The 19,343-nt window shown below is 43.1% G+C and overlaps 1 protein-coding gene across 8 annotated transcripts in view; it reads left to right on the top strand.

Annotated features, from left to right (window-relative positions):
• NHSL1 (NHS like 1) overlaps positions 1–18,954 on the top strand; it is a 178,305-nt gene extending 159,351 nt beyond the window's left edge. For 4 of the 8 annotated variants that reach the window (XM_058019668.1, XM_058019666.1, XM_058019670.1 and 1 more), the window contains 3 exons: positions 3,640–7,053; positions 7,589–7,718; positions 11,183–18,954. In XM_058019668.1, coding sequence (XP_057875651.1) covers positions 3,640–7,053; positions 7,589–7,718; positions 11,183–11,906 — 4,268 coding nt within the window. In that variant the 3' untranslated portion in view covers positions 11,907–18,954. Of the gene's footprint in view, positions 1–3,639; positions 7,054–7,588; positions 7,719–8,129; positions 8,261–11,182 lie in introns of all 8 variants that reach the window. The other 4 variants (XM_058019669.1, XM_058019667.1, XM_058019673.1 and 1 more) reach the window with 3 other exon arrangements.
• The last annotated feature ends 389 nt before the right edge of the window (positions 18,955–19,343 follow it).

Raw genomic sequence — 19,343 nt, 5'->3', positions numbered from 1 at the left:
CATTCTCGATCCCTGTCCTCTCTAATGTGCCACAGCAGTGACTACCAGAATCCACAGAGTGGGTGTTCTTCACTAGCTGCTGGAGCCTGCACTAAACGTGCACATGAGTGAAGAGCATTTGCCCTAATTAGGAGAGATTTGCAGCATAGTAGGGTAATGAAAAAGAAAAGAGCATAGATACAGGTCTCCTGTGGTGGACACAGCACTGACTGCAGTGCTGCTTGATGCAGGATGATGCAAAGGGCAGACAGTATAATTGTTACTTTCAGCCACATCTATCATGCACCCAGTTTGCAGCTACTTCTGACTTCATAATGTTCAGCATCTGTAACCTGATGTCTGGTTCTGCAGCATTTTTTGCTGCTGTCTGCTCACACATTCTCCCTGCAACTAGAAGGACTTAGAGATGGTATTCTTTAAAAGATCTCGTTCTGTTCAAGGATCTTCGTGTTGCAGGTATCTTCTGTCTTCTGACTGCTATTTATTTAAGTAGGTGTTTTCTGACAGACCTAGCATTATCAGTGTACTTAGTCAAAGGCTTGAGCTGTCCCTTAGAGTGGGATTGTCTTCCAGCTGTAGTACCAACAAAGATTTTAAGGGGGTTTAAAAATCATTACTTTCCAGTATTACTCTGGAAACGAGTGAGGGTTTTACAGTGCATTTGTTAATTGCAAATAAAATACTCCTTGTTACCATCCTATGAATTTCACCAAAATCATAAACACCTCAGCATTTTACCAGTATACCTGAGTCTTAAATGTTCCTCTGCTTGGTTTTTTGAACCGTTTTCCCTGCAGATTTCTGTTGTCCCTCTTCAGAAAACAGAACTATAAAAAGACTAAATCTTCACAGCTTTGCATGAGCTTGTGCATACATGTAAAGCCAAAACCAAAGCTGATAGAGTTTCAGAATATGCTGCTTTTCTAAAAAAAACCCCAAAATTTAAAATCTCAAAGTTATGTTCCTGTAATGGTAACAAGAATGCAAATTTCTTTCCCTGACCATAGCCCATAGAGCTATGTAAGAATGTTGCCCTGTAGTTTAAATGTCTGAAGCTGGGCTGTCTTGCCCTCCATAATCCTCTGTTTATTTGGGCTCTGAATCATTCAAACTAGAAGAGGCCGGTCTTCACACCAGTGCAAAGACTTGCCCTGATGGGCTTCCCTGCAGTAGTACTGAGGTTGGGAACATTTACTGCTGTTGAGTCAATTTATGCAGTTTCCCAGAGCATATTAGGCTGGACCATAATTGACATCTATTCTGGTAACAAACGTGGGTAAGCTTTGGTTCTCAGCAGCATGCTGCAGCTGGTTGTGGGTGCTGCCCTCGTTACTGTGCTGCTCTGGCTGGGGCAGCCAGCAGTGCTCCAAGGGAAGGGGCAGGAGCTGCCACACCAGGCATTTTGGTATAGCCATCAGTGGCCTCCTTTATTCAATGGCCTTTTTTATTCAGTGCCATTAATTTTCTTTTTCAGATATCACTGTGCATTTGCCTTTAACAGTATGTCCCAATAAATGATTCTAACTCTCCTTATTTTGGGAGGAGAAGGTGAGGTTAGCAAGTCCAGCATTGATTCACTTTGCTATTTACCTTCTCTAGCAGTAACATTTTGAACAGACATAAAACACCCATCTGCATTATACTGCTTGTGAAAGAGGGTGCATTTAGCTTCCTCTGTGAATACAGTAACAGACATGCTACATACACATGCTCTCAGCCACAGGTCAGTGTGTGACAGTATCAGATACTTGCTGTAATGCTGACAGCTTCATTCTCCACCAGCACAATCCTTTTGTCTCATCTGCATGTGTGTTTGTGTGCGTGTGTGTGTGTTTCACAGAAGAAGAAAAATACCCCATCTCTTTGGTTATTTACATGTCTTGGCATGCAGATTTTTGTTACCAGATATTTTTAATTGACCAACAGTTAAAATTGGTTATGTCGTGGTTCCAGAAACATTTGTAATGTCTGTTTTGATGCTTTTATCTGTCTTAACCAAAGGGGTGCACTGATTCCATAGAAAAAAAATATACCTGGAAAGGATGATTATTTTTCTTACTGTACAGTTCAATAACTGTATACAGAATATGCAAATCTCTCTCTTGGTTGGCTGCAGTAGTCCATCTGTTCTGACAGTATCTCATATTAGATTATCCAAGACATTTGCCAGCATCTGAGTATCTAGCTTTGCAGCAAACATCTACCAGAAGCAGAAAGAGGCTGCATTTTTATGAGAGCAAGAGAATTTTCACAAAGCAAGCTAACTAGGCTTCAAGCTGCTGAAAGGCTACTTACATGCCTGAGGAAAAGAAGTAAACAATCTTTTTTGTGTGTGCTGCTTTAACTGTAGCCTTTTCAGAGCCCTCTTTTCCTTACCCTAAATGCCTCTTTTGCCTGCCAAGAATGAGGATGATTAAATGTCCTTTAAGTGGTGTTTTTAAAGCTGCATGATAAGAATACCTATCCTCCCAATGCAGTTTCATATAGTAAATATGAAAGGAGAACATTCCTTTCAGGCATGCTACTTTATTGCTCCTGAGACTCACTAAGGCAGAGACTTGAAATAACCAGTTCTCCCCCACAGTGACATATGTGTAGCATCCTTACCAGCATCTCCAGCAGCATGCCTGCCTCTCTCTTGCTATTTATACAGCAATGCAACCGAATTCAAAAGCAACAGCCTTACACAGACTAATTTTAAAGCAATCCTCTGCTTTGTGATTTTAAAAGGTGGCTACCAATAAAATTGTAAATTTAAAAGAGCCCTAAAATCCTTTCTGTTGACCCAGTGATAACTATATATTGAGCTAAAACTGATTTCCATTGTCTTCAAAGTTGGGGGTTGGGAGGAGTTATGCCAATATGTGATCATTCCTTCTTTTAGAAAAAGTAATAATTTTTTTATTTCCTGATGGTGCTGAGGATGAGGCAATCATCAATTTCTTACTGTTTTTCCTTTATGATAAATAGAAAGTAGTTGTACAGAGAAATGTTACCTGATGGTTTTCTTTGCAGTGTTGGATAATGCTTATATGAATGCTCTTACAGTGTATGTATTACTTGTGGTAAAACAATGCATGTTTCCATGTGTTAGCATTCTTTCAGACAAATTGCAGGACTTGGAGAGCTGTCTGTGTCTCCTGAACATTTTTTTCTGAAGTGTAATGCTTGTAAAAAGTAGATCCTTTTATTCATATTAGTCTCCAGATTTCCTTCCCCTTTTCTTTATTGCATGAGGCATTAGCATGGGAACACACTTCACGTTTCTCAGGCTTTTGTCTGTTCCTGCTGCGTTGCCTCCTGGAAGTCAAACAGTACCACTTGGTTTCTGACACAACTGATTACTATGGAAATTATTACCATGTCATAAACAGAGGATTTCATGTGTCGAGTGTGCAGCAGGAACACAGACGATTCTGTAAGCTGAAGGTTCCTGGTAATAAGGAAAAAGGGAAGAGAAATGCAGAAAACAGATTATGCCTCTGCAAAATCCATTGTTGCAGATTCTTCTTCAGAAGGCATAAACCTGCAGGAGCATGGGTATCGAGCAGTTTGCTGAGTTGCTGTATTTTTTAAATGAGTGAGAAGATAAATGTGAATTTGTGCTTCAGGAAATAATTATTTTATTTTTGACTCCAGCAGTTGGTACTGGCCAAAGTGATTTCCGAGGGCATTCCATGTATGTTCCAGATCACTGTTCCACGCTAGGCAGACTAGACAGCTACCGCTCCGCCATGCAGCGCTCTGAAACCAAGGACACCAGCTGCCAGACGGAGGAAGTTAAAGTTGTGCCCCCTTCAATGAGAAGAATACGAGCACAGAAAGGACAAGGCATTGCAGCCCAGATGTCTCAGTTCTCCAGCTCATCTGGAAACATGTCGGTGATGAGCGATTCTGCTGCAGTTATATTTGCCTCTCGCCAAAGTAACGACATAGGTTTTCACAGCTTGCCTCGGGTTGGTGCGAGAGTGTCTCTGCAGTCCCTAGATGAGACACAGAGCATGATGTCAAGGCAGACAGAAGACATTGCTGGCACCTTACCCCACCAGATAAGTAAATTGCAAGTGGATGATAGTGTTGTGCATCTGAGGATTAATCCCACGATGGGGACCCCGTCAAGGCCAAAGTCCCAAGAGGTGAGAAGCTGTGACAGCGAGAAGTCCTCAAGCCCAGCATGTGTGGTCTCTCCTCATGCCACTTACTCAACAAGCATCATACCCAATGCAACAATGTCATCCTCCTCGGAAGTTATCCTTATTCATGCTGCCCAGAGTGTTGGATCATTGGATAGTAAAATGTCCAGCTCTGCTGCCTTTCCAAATCCAAGAGACAATCCTGCTGCCAGCAGTGCAGTAAGTGGGAAAGAAGATCACCATTCTTCAAGTGGTAACTGGAGTGAGAGTAGCTCCACACGTCACTCACAGACTTCAGATACCATCCCATCTAACACTGTCATGATGCTTTCTCTCGGTGACTCTGCTGTCTCTCTGAGCACTCCTGGGAATGCAGAGGCTGGGTCGCAGAGCATGAGCTACAGCTGTAGGAACACCGCTGCTTTAGCAAGCCCTTCCCAGGACAGCGATGGTCGGAGCGAATCCAGCTACTCTGGGGAGCGAGCGCAGGCAGCCGTGAGCAGCACGGAGCATTGGCTGTACAAGTCTTCGGAGAGCAGCGAGACCCCTTCACACAAGGTGGTTTGTACAACACCAGGCTGTGCCACGCCCCGTAGCAACCTGAGCAGCAGCAGCCTGGAGAGGACGTCAGTCAGGGATGATTCTACTTCCCTGTATTCTGTGGACCATGATGGCTATTATGGCTCCATGCATATGGACTCTGGACTGAAGGCAGACATGCCATGCAATAGTACTAATGGTTTTGAGAACCCCAGAGACAGCGTGATAAATGTCTTTGAAGGAAAGGAGAAGAAGCTTCAGGTTGATCACTCAGGCCAAGGTGACAAATCCCTTGCAAGAAACATCTCACTGAAAAAGGCTAAGAAGCCCCCTTTGCCACCATCCAGAACAGACTCACTCAGAAGGATTCCTAAGAAAAAAGCCCAATCCAATGGACAGATACTTGATGAAACCCTCATTGCCACTCTTCAGCATTCTCTGCAGCTGAATCTCAAGTGCAAAAATGGCAGCTCCCCTTCCCAGAGCCCCTGCAGTGATTATGAGGATCCCTGGGTGTTGCGCTCACGCAGCCAAAGCTCGGTCAGTGCGAGCAGCAGCATGATGTCCACCACTGCTCCAAACCTGTACTCCATCTGCACAGTCACTCCCTCCCAGAGTGAAACAAGTAGCATAAAGTCGGAGTATGCTGACCAGTGGGGTTACTACAGCGACTATGCTGCGGTGGCAGATGACCAGGTGAAATCTCCTGTGACCCATTCTGCCAGTACTTCGTCTGCTCTCAGCGATTACAGCATCAGCCACTTCAGCGATGGCTCAAGGGCTTCTGTGCCACAAGTGCCCAGTGGACTGGCCAAACCAAAGAGTGCTTCTCCGGAGAAATCCCACCGCGTCACATCGCCATCGAGTGGGTACTCCAGCCAGTCCAACACACCCACTGCGCTTACTCCAGTGCCTGTACTTGTAAAGTCTGCATCATCAGGAAATGGGAAATCCAAGCTGAAGCCTAAAGTGCCTGAAAGGAAGTCCTCTCTTTTGTCTTCGGTCTCCATGTCTTCGTCGTCCACTTCTCTTTCTTCAAATACATCTACTGAAGGGAGTGTGAGTGTGAAGAAACTGGACCCTGCCATGAGCCCTCCTGTGGATTCTGGTGCACCTCCACCACCTCCTCTTCCAACATCTCAGCATTGTCCTGAGCTTTCTCCTCTTCCTCCTCCTCCTCCGGCAGAAGTAATGGATCTGTCACCATTGTCGACCTCTCCCACGTTCCCCCCTCCTCCACCAGAAGCCAGTGTAAGTTCTGCCTTTGCTCAGACTGTCCCATGGTTTCCTCAAGAAGCCTCCATCAGTTCATTCTCTTCCCCTGTTCCTCCTCCTCCTTCTTGCCCCTTGGCTGTCCCACCACCAGCCCCACCGCTTGATCCCAAAATAACAAAAGGTGCAGCAGCAATATACCCACTGTATTCTTTTAAGAAACGCAACCAGGAGGATTCCTGCTACAGTCCAGTGAAACAGCCACTCAACAGGCAAGATTCATCAAGACCTGTGATGCCATTAGTAACCACCAAAGCCCTGCAAATGGTGCAGTTGAGGTCTGTGAAAAAATCGACAGAAGGTGAATCGTCAACTGAATCTGCTTCTGAAACCACCTCTCAGGAGAAGGGTACTGTAAATTCATCATCACAGTCTTTGCTAAAGCCATCTCTCTCACTAAAACTCAGTACCAGCTTAGGTGATGAGGAGGTGAAAACTCAAGGCACCTCATTTAAAAATGCGGTTCAAACACTGTCTCGGGGTTCTCCTCTCATTCTCTCTGATAACACATCTGTACTTGACAGTGATCAAAAGCCTGTGAGTGCAGTAGGTGCAAAGAAATCTTCTGAAGATGATGCTCTGGGGTCAGCCACTGATGACACACCTGAGTCCTCAGTGCAGAGTGAAGACCTCCCTTCTGGCATGTCACTTCAGGGATCACCAGCATCTCCTGACAAGACTCAGGGAGTATTGCCAAGCAAGAAACCACCTCCTATTTCAAAGAAACCCAAACTGTTCCTTCTGGTTCCACCTCCACAGTTAGACCTTACAGTGGAGAAAGCAGCTGAAGTGGGTGATACTGCCAGAAGCCCAGCTAAGAGAGACGCTGTGCTTGCACACTCTGAGGAGGCGAGAAATTGTCTTACAGATGGACTCGGTTCTAGCGAGATGGACTCTGGCAGCCTGGTTCCTGAGGGAGGAGCTGCTGGATTCACCTTCTCTGAGACAGTGGGAGCGAATGCCTTTGTGGTACAGCCTGCTGCATCACCAGTTCAAGAGGAACCCAGGCAGGAGGAGCAGTCTGCTTTTGATGAAGGAAGCAGTTCAGGCAGCAGCCAAGACAGTGGCAGTAACACTGACGGGCACCCGTCTCAAGAGAACGAAAGTGGTGAGTCTCTTTTCTCTGACTAATTCAGATGCAGCAGTAGCTATTTTAAAAGGTGGGGATCCTAGCATTGAGGTGGCATTCTGTAGAAGGCAGATCTTCTTGTGATTGTTACAACTAAAACAAAAAAAGTTGCAGGGATCTGATGAATATTGTATGACATTTCATAGAATTCCTTTCTGACTTCTCACTGTTACAGACATGGAAAGAAAATGATGATTTATTTAACCACGCTAGTATTAAAGCATGCTGTGAAAGGAGTTCATTTGTTAATACTGGTTTTGCATTTTAGTGGGAATGCTACAAATTTTCTTTTGTTACTGTTCTCCGCCTGTTATGCGTGAGCAAGCACGGGCGTATATTTCACGCACTGCAGTTCCCTAAGCAAGCGTTGATCTGAAATCACAGTAATGACTGCGCTGCACTCACTCAGTCCATCGGATGCTTCTCCTTGGAGGCAGCAAGGGCTGGTTTCAGGACTGTGTGCCCGTGGGGTTCGCATGACAGACTGATTGTGTTGTTCGTTCTCTTTGCGTAGTGGAGGTGTTTGAGTCAGACACAGCCGGTAGTTCATTCCTGCCAAGCAGTGGTTATGGGGAAGAGACAGACGGAGTGGCAACACCAGCAAGACCAAGGACTACTGAGGATCTTTTTGCAGCCATTCACAGGTACTGTAGAAACTGCCCTTCCTCTACTGTCAGGCCTGGTAGGTCTCTCAGAAGTAAATTTAACATTGTTTTGTTGAACATCCAATTACAACAGTCATGGCTTTAACAGAAAGCACATATTTATCAACTTTCTACTAAGGCTATATGTGAAAAAGATGAGGAAAAGAACTTGCATGTTATTGTTTTATAAATGTATTTAATCCATTCTGAACTAAACCCAACCAGATTAAATGGATGTAGATTATATTATAAATACCTTGCCCTTTAAAATATCAATTTACGTCTAGTATTTATTGTACTGTTCTCAATCTGCCATATTAACTCTACTGTTGCTTTTTCTGTGTATCTTTTTGTTTTCATTCTCGTTCTTCTCCATCTCTTTTTACTCTCTTCGCTGCTTATATGGTGCAGTTTGGGACAGAGGCTCAACGCTAATGCTTCATGGCAAGCGTGGCTGAAACTGGCAAGTAACACAACATGTCAGTCATATGGCAAAACATATGGCAAACGCTGGATTATAGTTTGCCATAATCCAGCCTGAGGTCGGGTATTTTGTGTCAAACTGGTTCATGAATGGAATGTGCAGTACTGGCTCTATTGTTAATGGCATTATTCATTTCCCTTGAAAACAGAATCATGCCGAATGGCAGCTAGATTTATGTGCTGTTCACGTTAGGTGCTGAGGAGGAAGAAAGCCCGAGAAAGCCCCAGGGCCAGGACAGGAGCGCTGAAGGCGGAGCCCGGAGCGGGTCCCTTGGAGCGGCGCTCCCGGAGCCGCCCGGGCCGGGCCGGGCGTGGCGACAGCGCCATCGCGTGGCTGCGCCGCGCTCTGCAAGCCGCAGAGGGGCCGCCTCCTGCCCGGGAGTGGGGAATTATCCCGGTGCTCACTCCGTCTGCACAGCTGTGCATCGGGAATGAGGGACCGGAAGAGAGCGGCTGCGGGGCTGCAGCATTCTGGATGCAGATACTATGGTTTTTTCATTTTTTGAAACAAGTCTTTTCCAGACCTTACAAAAACTACATGTATATGATACTGACTTTTTATAATTTACTGTTAGCCCTTAGGACTTGGCCTGTATGAGCCATTCTGAAAACGATCTGTTGCATTCATGTTGCATGGCACTCTCTAGAGCTGTGTCAAATCTGGCTTAAGAATGGGGTGTTCTGGCCAGTAGCCATTCTCCTTTGTGTATGCAGATAGACACTGGATTTCTGTGGTATGCACATATTTGTAATTCATTAGTTTGTGGGGAAATGGACAATGGAACTGGATGTGACATACTTAGAACTGCTTGACACATTTTTTTATTATGACCTTGCTTTTGCTGGCTTTGGACTTTAACCACTTTCTTCCTTGATTGCTAATTAGTAAAAAAAGTTTTGGTTTTCCCCCACTGTTTCTAAGAGATACTGCTTCAGTAATTGGCACTCTTGAATATATAATTTGGAGCAAGATAAGAAATTTAGTGGTATGCGCATTAAGGACAGGAAGAACAGTCCGAAGTTTTAAGTCATAGTTTTGTTTGAACATATATCCTGTCTGTGTCTGAAAAGCCACCAAAACCAAATTTGGTTCGTAATTTCAAGTTTCTTCCATAATTCATACATATTGAGAAAAGCTGGCCAGGTGTTGTCAGCAAACTGACTGCTCTGCACTGCATTCACAGTCTTACCACATCACTCCAAGCTGCGATAATAGTCTTTCTGTGCAGATCCTTGCAACTGATTTTTTCTTTTTTTAAGTTTAATTTGGGGTTTGGTAACAGTACAACCCCAGCACTGCAGTGTTTAAAGATACCCACAGGCAGCCAAAACTGTAATGAAGGAAAATCTTTCCCCTGTAACAAATGCACACAAGTGTTCACATACAGACTCGCAGAGCATTCGAGCACCAAAATCATCTGCTGCCTACGGCGCAAAGGCACAGTTAAATCTAGATGAGGTTCCCACATTGGCTGCTCCTGAAGTCATCACTCTGTCTCTTTGCTGTCTTCTGTGTCCATTCACTCTCAGGCTGAATGGACATTGGCATTACATTCTTATTCCAGAAGGACAGGTGGAGGCAGCAGCAGCAGCTGCTGAAAATAACAGCTGGTGCAGCTGCCTGTGGGGGCATCACGAGTGAGTTATGCATAAACTTCACCACTTAGGGGAGAGACTGGATTGCTCCAAAGTCTTGGCACAGCCTATAGCAGTGTCTGTTGCTGCCACCTACTCAGCTGATGGATCCTGCTTCTTTGTTTTCAGGGGTTTTTTAATTATCAGTAGGCTGCGATGCATGAACACATTTGAGCTTGCCTTGGCAAAATTTCAAGGCTTTTAAGAAAGTAAAGCTAAAGATCACATTAAGTAGAAATCTGTTTTACAAGGGGAATGGTCTGGGTTGAACACATGCTGATAAAAATTAATATGGAGTTTATAGGATGATAATTTTATATCTCTAAGAAGTCTGTTGACTTGTTTTAAGCTTCTGCCAAAATACCATATTTAAAATTAGGCTTTATACAATCCTTTTTAATTAATTCTTGCTCAGTCAGCAAAGAAACAAAGCAACTGTATTACAGCTACTAGGCATGTACATTTCTTTAAGATTTCTAGAAATATGAAAATGAGGCAGTAAAAGTCCAGTTTCCACATATTCCCAGTTCCATGGTTATCTCTTAATTTTTTTTTGTGTGTGTGTTGTCCCTGCACTTCACATCTAAATAGACAAACACTCCGCTCTTCCATTTGGAAAGATAACTTTCTTGTCAGGAAGTTGGTCTCTCCTTCATTTAGTTGAAAGTTGCAATGACAGAGCACCAACATAACTGTGAATTTTATCTGTGCATATTGAGAGGAGCTGGAAAGGGTTTTTCTCTATTTATTTAGTATTTGGATTAGGGACGGGGTTTTACAATAATTTAATTTAGAATTGTCACATGTGGCTCCCTTTGCTCCATCTTCAGCAGCAGTGCTTTGCTGTGTCCTTTTTTTCTGAAGGAAAGTGAACTAAACTACACCTCAAATTCTCCAGAGAGTGTGAAATTGTAAAATGAAACAAAACAAAACATGCTCTAGATGACGTATTTTGAATCAAGTCCCCAAATTAACAGAAAAACAGCATGGAGTATAAATTTGTATAGCACATCAGTCTGAGCAGTTGAATATTGACTCCAGAAAACCCGATTCACTAAATTTACTAAAGTGTTTTGAACATCAGTATTGCCAGTTTTAGTAGTTTCATTGTTCCAGATCTGCAGAAAAAGAGTAATAAACGTATACCTTCAATTCCTGCATTAGTGCCTGTACAGTTCTGGTGGTGTTCTTACTCATGCTTTAGATTTAGATCACTTCTCCCTTTTCCCTGTCTCTGCTTTAGCTTAAATTCATTGTCATCCCTCTAAACTGAGTTTAATTAGAGGAGGTAAAAATTTTCATTTTTGTGTCATCCTCTTTTTTTTGTGTGTGTGTTTCAAACTCAGATCCAAAAGGAAAGTCCTTGGCCGTAAAGATTCTGAGGACGACCGTACCCGCAACCATTCTCCGTCGCCCCCCATAACTCCCACTGGTGCTTCCCCAAACCTAGCTACCCTCAAACAGGCCGGATCTATCCAGAGGAGCGTTCGCAAGAGCAGCACCAGCAATGACAACTTCAAAGCCCTGCTGCTGAAGAAAGGCAGTCGCTGTGACACCAGTTCCCGCATGTCCGCAGCAGAGATGTTGAAGAACACGGACCCGCGGTTCCACCGGCCGAAGACGGACGCCCCCGCCGACCTTTCCGACAGCCCTGCCGGCTGCTCGCCCAGCAAGAGCAAACGGGCCCAGGAGGAGTGGGCCAAGAGTGAGGGCCTGATGCCAAGGAGCATGTCCTTCTCTGGCACGAGGTACGGCCGGTCACGGACACCCCCGTCTGCTGCCAGCAGCAAGTACAGCGTCCGCAACCGCATCCAGAGCAGCCCCATGACTGTCATTAGTGAAGGAGATGGGGAAGTGGTGGAACAGTCCGAGGGCAGGGTCCGGAGGACTTTGGAAGAGCAGCAAGAGGGGCAGCTTGATATGTTTAACAGTGATGAAATGGACATGAATGACTTCCCATATGCTGAGGAGGCAGGCTGCAAGGAGACCTTGGATCCAGCCCATGTAGACTTAATGACTCAACCAGGTGCTTCAAGGAAGTATCTAAACTCTTCAGCTGAAGAAAGTTAAAAGCCAGTGTGACAAAAGGCATTGGATATTAGTCTAGAAAATTACAGGGACTAGATTCCAGAAGAAAGCCCAGACCAGGACAAGGTTACTTTGCTGAGCATTTATTCCACGAACTGCATGTGTATGTTTAAATGCTAAAGCGACGATGGTTCTGCATGGTTGGGTTGGGATGGGGAGCACTTGCTTTGAATGAGTGGTCTGTGGCTTGAAGAATGTTAACAGTTGAATTTTTTGTGTAAAGCCTTAGAAGTCCTCTTGTGGGGTGGGGTGGGGAAGTTTTCTCAGAGTCTGTAGGGGTGTGAAGTTTTTCTTTTTCTTAAGACTGCAATTGTGCAAGCAAAATTTGGGAATAAGCCTGAAATGCGAAGGCTCCTGTGGTACAAGCTGGACATTTGTTTCAAAAGCATTGTAGTGATGCAGCGTAGTGCATTCGTTGAGCAGAGGGAGGCACAATGAGGCACATTCACCTCTGAGAGAAGGTAGCAGGGTTGATGCTGGGGTTACATGGCTCCTTGGAGGGGTGTGGCCCAGCGTTTGATGAAGCATGGCCTGCTCGAGCAGTGAGCTCACCAGGTTATGGATTGGTCCAGGGTACTGTACTTTTAATTCTTTTTCCTGAGGGAAAATGAACTGTGTAGTTAAGGTGGAAAAGGGAGCTGATTTTGTAACACACTACTGGCTGCTGTGCAGCCTCACACCTTCACTTGGTGAAACACACATTTCCAGGTGAATTGCTTCCTTGACTGGAGTATTCCCTTAGAGAACTAGAACAGCTGGATGCATGTGGAGGGTGCAAGCAGACATCAGGAAAGTGGGAGATGAATGAAGCCAGAATTTGGAAGGGTTGCTGTCATGGTTTAGGAATGGTAATCCCCAATTTAGTGTTCCACCACAACACTCCAAACCATGTACCCACTCACTCACTCCCCTCTCCTCTTACCTCTGCAGGTGGCTGGGGAGGAGAATTAGAGGCACAAAAGGTGAAGGTTGGGGGCTGATAAAATAAAAATTCACTGGAAACAACAGTGAAGTAAGAAAATGGACAGTAACAGTGACAACGCTTAGAGTGTGCACGAAAAAGGTGAATGGCTCACAGGTGACAGAGCCTGGTGAGGTGTGACCTGCTGCCCCTCTTCCTTGTTCCCAGCAGTGCTGAGGTGGTGTAGAGTAACCTCTGTGTCCTGGCCACAGCCCCGTCTGGCTGCTGCAGAAAATGAACCCTGTCCTGGCCGGAACCAGGACAGTTGTGTTTCTGAATTAGAAAGAGAAATTTGACTTGCACTACAAAGCTGTAGGTGGAGCCCGTCTTTCAAAACTGAAACTTGGGAATTGTATTTTGCCGGAAATCTGTCTTTCATTTGTCAAAATGGGGAGACTATTACTTTGCATCACTTGAAATACAGATACTTGCTAACTTTCGGTTACCAAAGAATAAGTTACGGTTACTTTCCTTTTTGATTTGCCTGCAGTATTGCTCTTCTTTTTTAACCTTAATAATTTAGTGAGGTTCGTTTTTATTGTATATTTTACAGATAATAAGAACATTTAACGGTTTTCCAATTGTAAAGAAGACCATTAATTAAAACTGAAATATTGGCTGGAGTTTTTGGTTCTTGGTAGGAATGAAGCTTTTAATTTTTAATAAGAATTTTGCATCATTTGATGGCATGCGCAGTTTTTGTATTGTTTGTAAATATTGAAAGTTGTTAAAATATCTTTTGATCTCCTTACCGTAGAATTTTTACATTTTTAGATTGCTTTTAAGAAGAAAAAGCACTCTTTGTAGATTATTTATTTTAGAGAAATATGCTTGTAATCTCTTTCTTCAATCCTTTACTTGTTAGTTATGTAAATTTCAGGGGCCTTCGTTTAACTCTTCCCTTCACAAGAGGGGAATAGTGCTGAAAATGCTGTGACTTTGCTTCAATAAAGTAAAAGCCTGCCAGTTGCCATATTGTCTTTTGAGTCGATTAAAATCTCCTTCAAAAGATGTGTCCCACAGCATATGGCAACCCATTGAATGCCATCATCCATGCATCCAGCTACTAATTTCCAGTTTTCATTGGAAAATTCACTAATTCACTTTAGACACAACTAAAGTGTACTCACACATCCATCCCATTTTGGTATCTCAGTTCTGAGACTAAAAAATTCAAATAATCCTAAGCTTTTCCAGTGTCATGTGAGTGTTTCTATTACTTCTGTCCTACTTGCAACCTGTCCCAGAAAACTAAAATTCTTGGAGAACCAGATTATAAGCAGAGTGAGTGGGAAGTGAAATGGACAAGTTGAATCCAGCTGCACTCAGTGGAACAAGGGTGTATCAACTGGTGCGCAGCAAACTTTCTACCATTTTCATATGATAACTATATTGAAAGAACCATTTGATTTTTTAAATTAAAATAAAACCTAATTGGATAAAGCAGATTGTTTCAGATATTGTTAATATTGAACTACATTCTGTTACAAAGAGGTAGCAGTGGCAGAGTGTTTTGCACTAAACATCTTGCCAGTGTTGCTTTGGTCTGTCTTGCTCAGCTGATCTCATGAAACATGAAAGGACCAAGTCCTTTTCACAGCAGGTGCTGTCCCTTAGAAAGCCATGCTAAATGCTAGCCAGTCCTCGTGCCCCCATCCTGACAGGACAGTGTGTCATAAATAACACTCAGGCTTTGTTTATTGTTTACAGATGAAATCTAAGATGAATCATCTACGTGAAAAATGAATGCACTGGGCAAAATTGTAGCTCTGGTGCCTGCAGCTTCTGCAGCATTTGCAGCCCTTTGCATCGAGTGCCTGTAGGGGTGAGCGTGGCCAGCTTGTTCCCTGGTGATGGCCAGCTGATGCTGCACTTGTTTTTATGGGCTGTGCAGGGAACTCTTGAGAAAAGCCTGGCTTAAATGCACGGTGTCAGTGCAACTAGACGAGATTAAACTTGAATGTAGCACAGGCTGAATTTCTTCTCTGGCACAGACGGCCTTGATGCTCCTCTAAAACCCACATCTGGTGAACTTGGTGAACTTGGGCTAAGGCTCATGTTTTGGCTAACGTGCAGAAAACAGTGTTTATGCAGCCCTGCTGATGTTGCTACAAGACTACATTTTACAGGTAGTGAAATACCTTAGGTGTGCTGAAATATGTTTAATGGTGCTAATACCACTTACTTTGGTAGCTGATGTAACTTTCTTACAGAGATGTCACCATGTCATCTCCCTGCAGGCAGAACTGGTTCATTATTTTGTCGCACTTAAAACTTCAAAGTTACTTTCTTAGACAATAATGTTCCTCCATTGGGAGGTTTTGCAGTGAGGTTTTATTGGTCTACAACTGTGGATTAAATTTAGCAAACCTCTTCTAAAGACATCCAGAGCAGAAGGAGAGGAGGGCACATACGCAAACTTGGTTGTGCTGAAGAGAAAAAGCAGACTTGTCATCCTGTTGCTTAATGCATCGTAGTGTCGCAGGACTTGTTTGGGGTTTACAGCTGGTCTACAGTTTGCCTCTAAAACAAGAATCCTTATTGAAGCTAGATGTGAGATTTATTTCTGGTGTCCGTTTCACTGGGAATGGTTTTCAGCTTCAGTCTTTTTCTAAATTCTGCCATATATTAACTCATTTCATGTTTTGTTCCTTTATGTTCAAAGTTCTGCTGTCAGATGTAGGCAGCCCCAATAACGTTGTGAATCTGTTAATACATTCACAAGGCCCTGGGACATTTACAAGCCTTCACTGCTGTTCGTACACTGGAAAGGAGAACTTATTACCTTAACTGAAATGATGGAGGTTATGCAAGGAGCAATAGCTTGGTGAGAGGAGGTTTGGAAGGCTGCTGGATATCAGTTAAAAGATTTGGATAAGAAGTGGATTTGGTGAAGACAGGACTTTGAGAAACCAGGACTGGGATGCTGGTTCCTGCATAAGGCTCGGCCTGAAAGAAGGCACTGGCAGAAAAGGTGAAGCAAGGAGATTACTGAGAAGTACAGTGAATGCACAGATTAAGGTATGGGGTGGGCAGGCTAGTGCAGATTCTAGATGGTAAAGAAGTTTCAGCAAGAACAGAGGAGAGAAAAAGGCAAAGGAACAATGGAATAGCCACAGCAAGGAGGAAGAAAAATTGTAGCTCATGTGTTTCATCCTAATTCAAAGGATGTAGAAGGCTGAAGTCAGTCCAACGTGGGGGGGAAAACCCAAAACCCCAAACAATTTAGAAGAGGAAAATGAGCAAAATTGGGTGAGCTTAGAGAAGCAGTAGTAGGCTGGAGTGAGGACTGCTCCAGGAGACCTCAGGCAGCACTGGGTAGGTGGCCCAAGCACAGCTCTTGGGAGGGTTCTGTAGAACCACTGTGCCTGAAGTCTGGAAAGAATGAAGGGGATTGGGAAGATCAAAGCTCAGACTGATTTTGTGTAATTTCTACCAACAACTCTGCATCCAGTGCTTCCAATGTACTGGGTACAGGTCTCCAGACACTTGCATTGGGGTAACTTGCTCAACCTTCAGTCATTTCCTGAAGCAAACAGAGGCCACTCTTGCAGACAGCACAGGGATGAATGTGTTAATACTAGTGCAAGCAAATAGATCTTGTTAGGTATTCTTTGGATACCACAAAGTTCTGGAAAAGTCATTTATAGCAGCAGTCACTGTTGAAACAAAGCCATTGCCACAGTACATTTGAGTGATTCAAAATGATGCATTGTTTGCTTTTCCAAGAGAGAATTAAAAGGATGGGCTTCAATAGTAAAACAAAGTGTTACATAACTTAAGAGTGGGAATGAGGAATCATTTTACATGTTTTATTTAAAGTAACTTCAATACTCACAAAAGGGAGCGCAGTAGCTTTATAATGCCCTTGGTAGCTGTGTGAGTTCCCCCCTTACACTTAATTTTCTGAATAACTTTTGAAAGTGATTTCTTGCATGGTCAAGAATAGAAAAATCTTCACGCAAAATTGATAACTTTCTTGGTTCTAAAGGGGTGTTACCGACTTAAATCTGAGTCCAGCATTAAAATCTTGCAACTACTCAGTGCTGGATTGTGACTGTGGTTATAACTGGTGTGAATTAATAAACACTCAGCAGAGTAAAATATAGAAATGTTGGATAAAGATGTGCTGTGTCATATATTATCCTGAAAAACTGGATAAAAGCCTTGATAGTGCTTCCCTGGCAGAATGCTGAGTACATTTTATGTTGCAAATTTAGCTCTTTGCAGTTGGGTTCTTTCACATAATGTGCAGCCAACCTTTTAAGGGCCAATCAATGCTTCTCCCAACAATGCTAATGGAAAATGTCATTGATTTTTAGTAGGAAATTGTCTGTTAATAGTGAATCCAAATGTGTGTGTATAAGCATGTGGGGAGGTATATAGAGAAGAAAGTCCAGTCCCAATGTAGCTGAGTTGCTTCTGTCTGTAGTACACTGGTCTATTTGTGCACCAACCTTCAGTATAAAACCAGAATTGTTAGCTGCTGAAGGAAAAAAAAGAAAATTTGTCAGGACACATAAGGTAGCAGAAGTTTCTGTGTTTTCACTACCTCTAGGGAAAAAATAGTACAAATTTAGGTTCTGTGTTTAGATGGTAAAAACTAATTTCTGAGGAAAAAATACGTAAATTATGAAAACAAAACCACAAAACAAAACAAAAATCTCCAGAAAACCAAAAAGTTCTAAAGCACCACAAGATGAAATCCTGGAAACAAGAAATAGAAGAAACTACATGAACTATCTGCTATCTGGGGAGGAATGTTGTTCATGTGCATTTTGGTAGTACACTACTGTTTTCTTTTTTAAAAGTCAAGTGTCTGTTCAATGTACATTTTCCAGAAGAAATTACAGGTTATTTCCAGCAGTCTCTTCACACTGGGTTGCAGAAAATGGACACACAAATTCCTGCCTTTGGGAATTAAATTTGGGGAAAACCTCTGATTTCTAGGTCAGTTTAAAAGAGGGAAAGAGCATTCCAATGACACAAGAATTCAGTGCCCAGTGCAGCGTCACCAGCTGAGAAGCTGCCTTAGTAAGAGATGGTCCCATCCTTCTTGCCTTAATCAGGGTGTTGTAATGTGCTGCCTGGAAACGGTGATTTTGCAAATTGCTGTGCCATCTGGAGCTACAGTGTAGTCCAAAGGACTTAAAAAGCCAAGGCCAGGTTTATGTAGTCAGTGCAGCAGTCACAGACTAGGGAATGACAATGATTTTAATGTATTTACTTTTTTATAGAGCCCCACAAAAATACATTTCAGCAAGGAGATCCAAAAGAAAAAGGGTGCCCAGGGAGCACGTGGCAGTGAGCAGAGGTCATGCAGAGTTGCAGAGAAGTCCAAGTTTGAGTCTAAGGTAGCTTAAGTCCATTGGCAAGCCATGGATAGACAGTATCAAACCACTGGTGATCCCAAATGAGGTTGGCATATTCCCGTACACAGCACACTTGGATATTCTAGGGCAAAGATCAAACAAACAAATTCCACAGAAAGGTCTCTTGTGATGCAATACACAGAGAAAAAAAAGTACCTCAATGTAGTATTCAAGAGACAGCCCTTTATTTATTCCAACACAGAACATTAAGTCTGATTTTTCCATTTGCTCATGCATTTTCTTGCAAAATTTGTCAGAATTTGAGACTGTGGCATGTGGAAACATGGAAAGTAGTTGATGGGTTATTTCTAAGTTAAAAAAACCACAAGCAGTACTCTGGTTTTAGACTCTTAAGCACAACCCAAGGCAAGCAAGCTATGTAACAAAAAGTTTTTTTTTCTGAAGTGTGGCTTTGAAGTCCAGGACTGACTGCAACAAATTAGTCATCAAATACATGGGATGAGCTTCTTGCATGATGTGACAATCTCATATGGAGCCATGTTGGGTTTTGGGAACAAAGAATCTAAAAAATTACTTTCTGTGCCACAAACTTGCTCTCTCAAATGATCACCAGGGTCTGGGAAATTGTGACCTCTTTGAGCTGGAAGTCCATGTTAGAAATTATCTAAAATACTTGCTGACAAATGAGGGAAGAAAGTGTCTTGACAATAAACTGAAATGCCTTGCTCAAAAGTAATTCTGGTTGTTGTTCTTGTTTGTTGGACTTTTCCTTCTTTGGATAAACCAGGTCTCATGTCATCTATTAATTCTTGTAGAGTGCCTTAGCTGTACCCTTTCAACAGAAAACACCTTGCTAGCATCAAGCTGTGATCCTGGTATGTCTTCTGGAAAACAGGTGGCCCTTAGGACAGAAGACAGGGAATATTTAACAGCTTTTCAATTAACAGACTGGGAAGATAAATTGGTAAGATAAACTGGCTGCACATCTTGATTTGCACTTAAGAGCCTGATGTCCTGAGATACTCTACCTCAAAAGTAGAATTCCATCAAATAGGGCCTAATTTGGAACACTGGATATTAATCTTAAATTTTACCTGGTAGTCTTCAATTCTGCTTTTTAGCAGT

The sequence above is a fragment of the Melospiza georgiana genome, chromosome 3 (genome assembly GCF_028018845.1).
Source record: "Melospiza georgiana isolate bMelGeo1 chromosome 3, bMelGeo1.pri, whole genome shotgun sequence".
Classification (NCBI taxonomy): domain Eukaryota; kingdom Metazoa; phylum Chordata; class Aves; order Passeriformes; family Passerellidae; genus Melospiza; species Melospiza georgiana.
The sequence above is the reverse complement of the archived record's forward strand: the minus strand, read 5'-3'. Positions and strand labels throughout refer to the sequence as shown.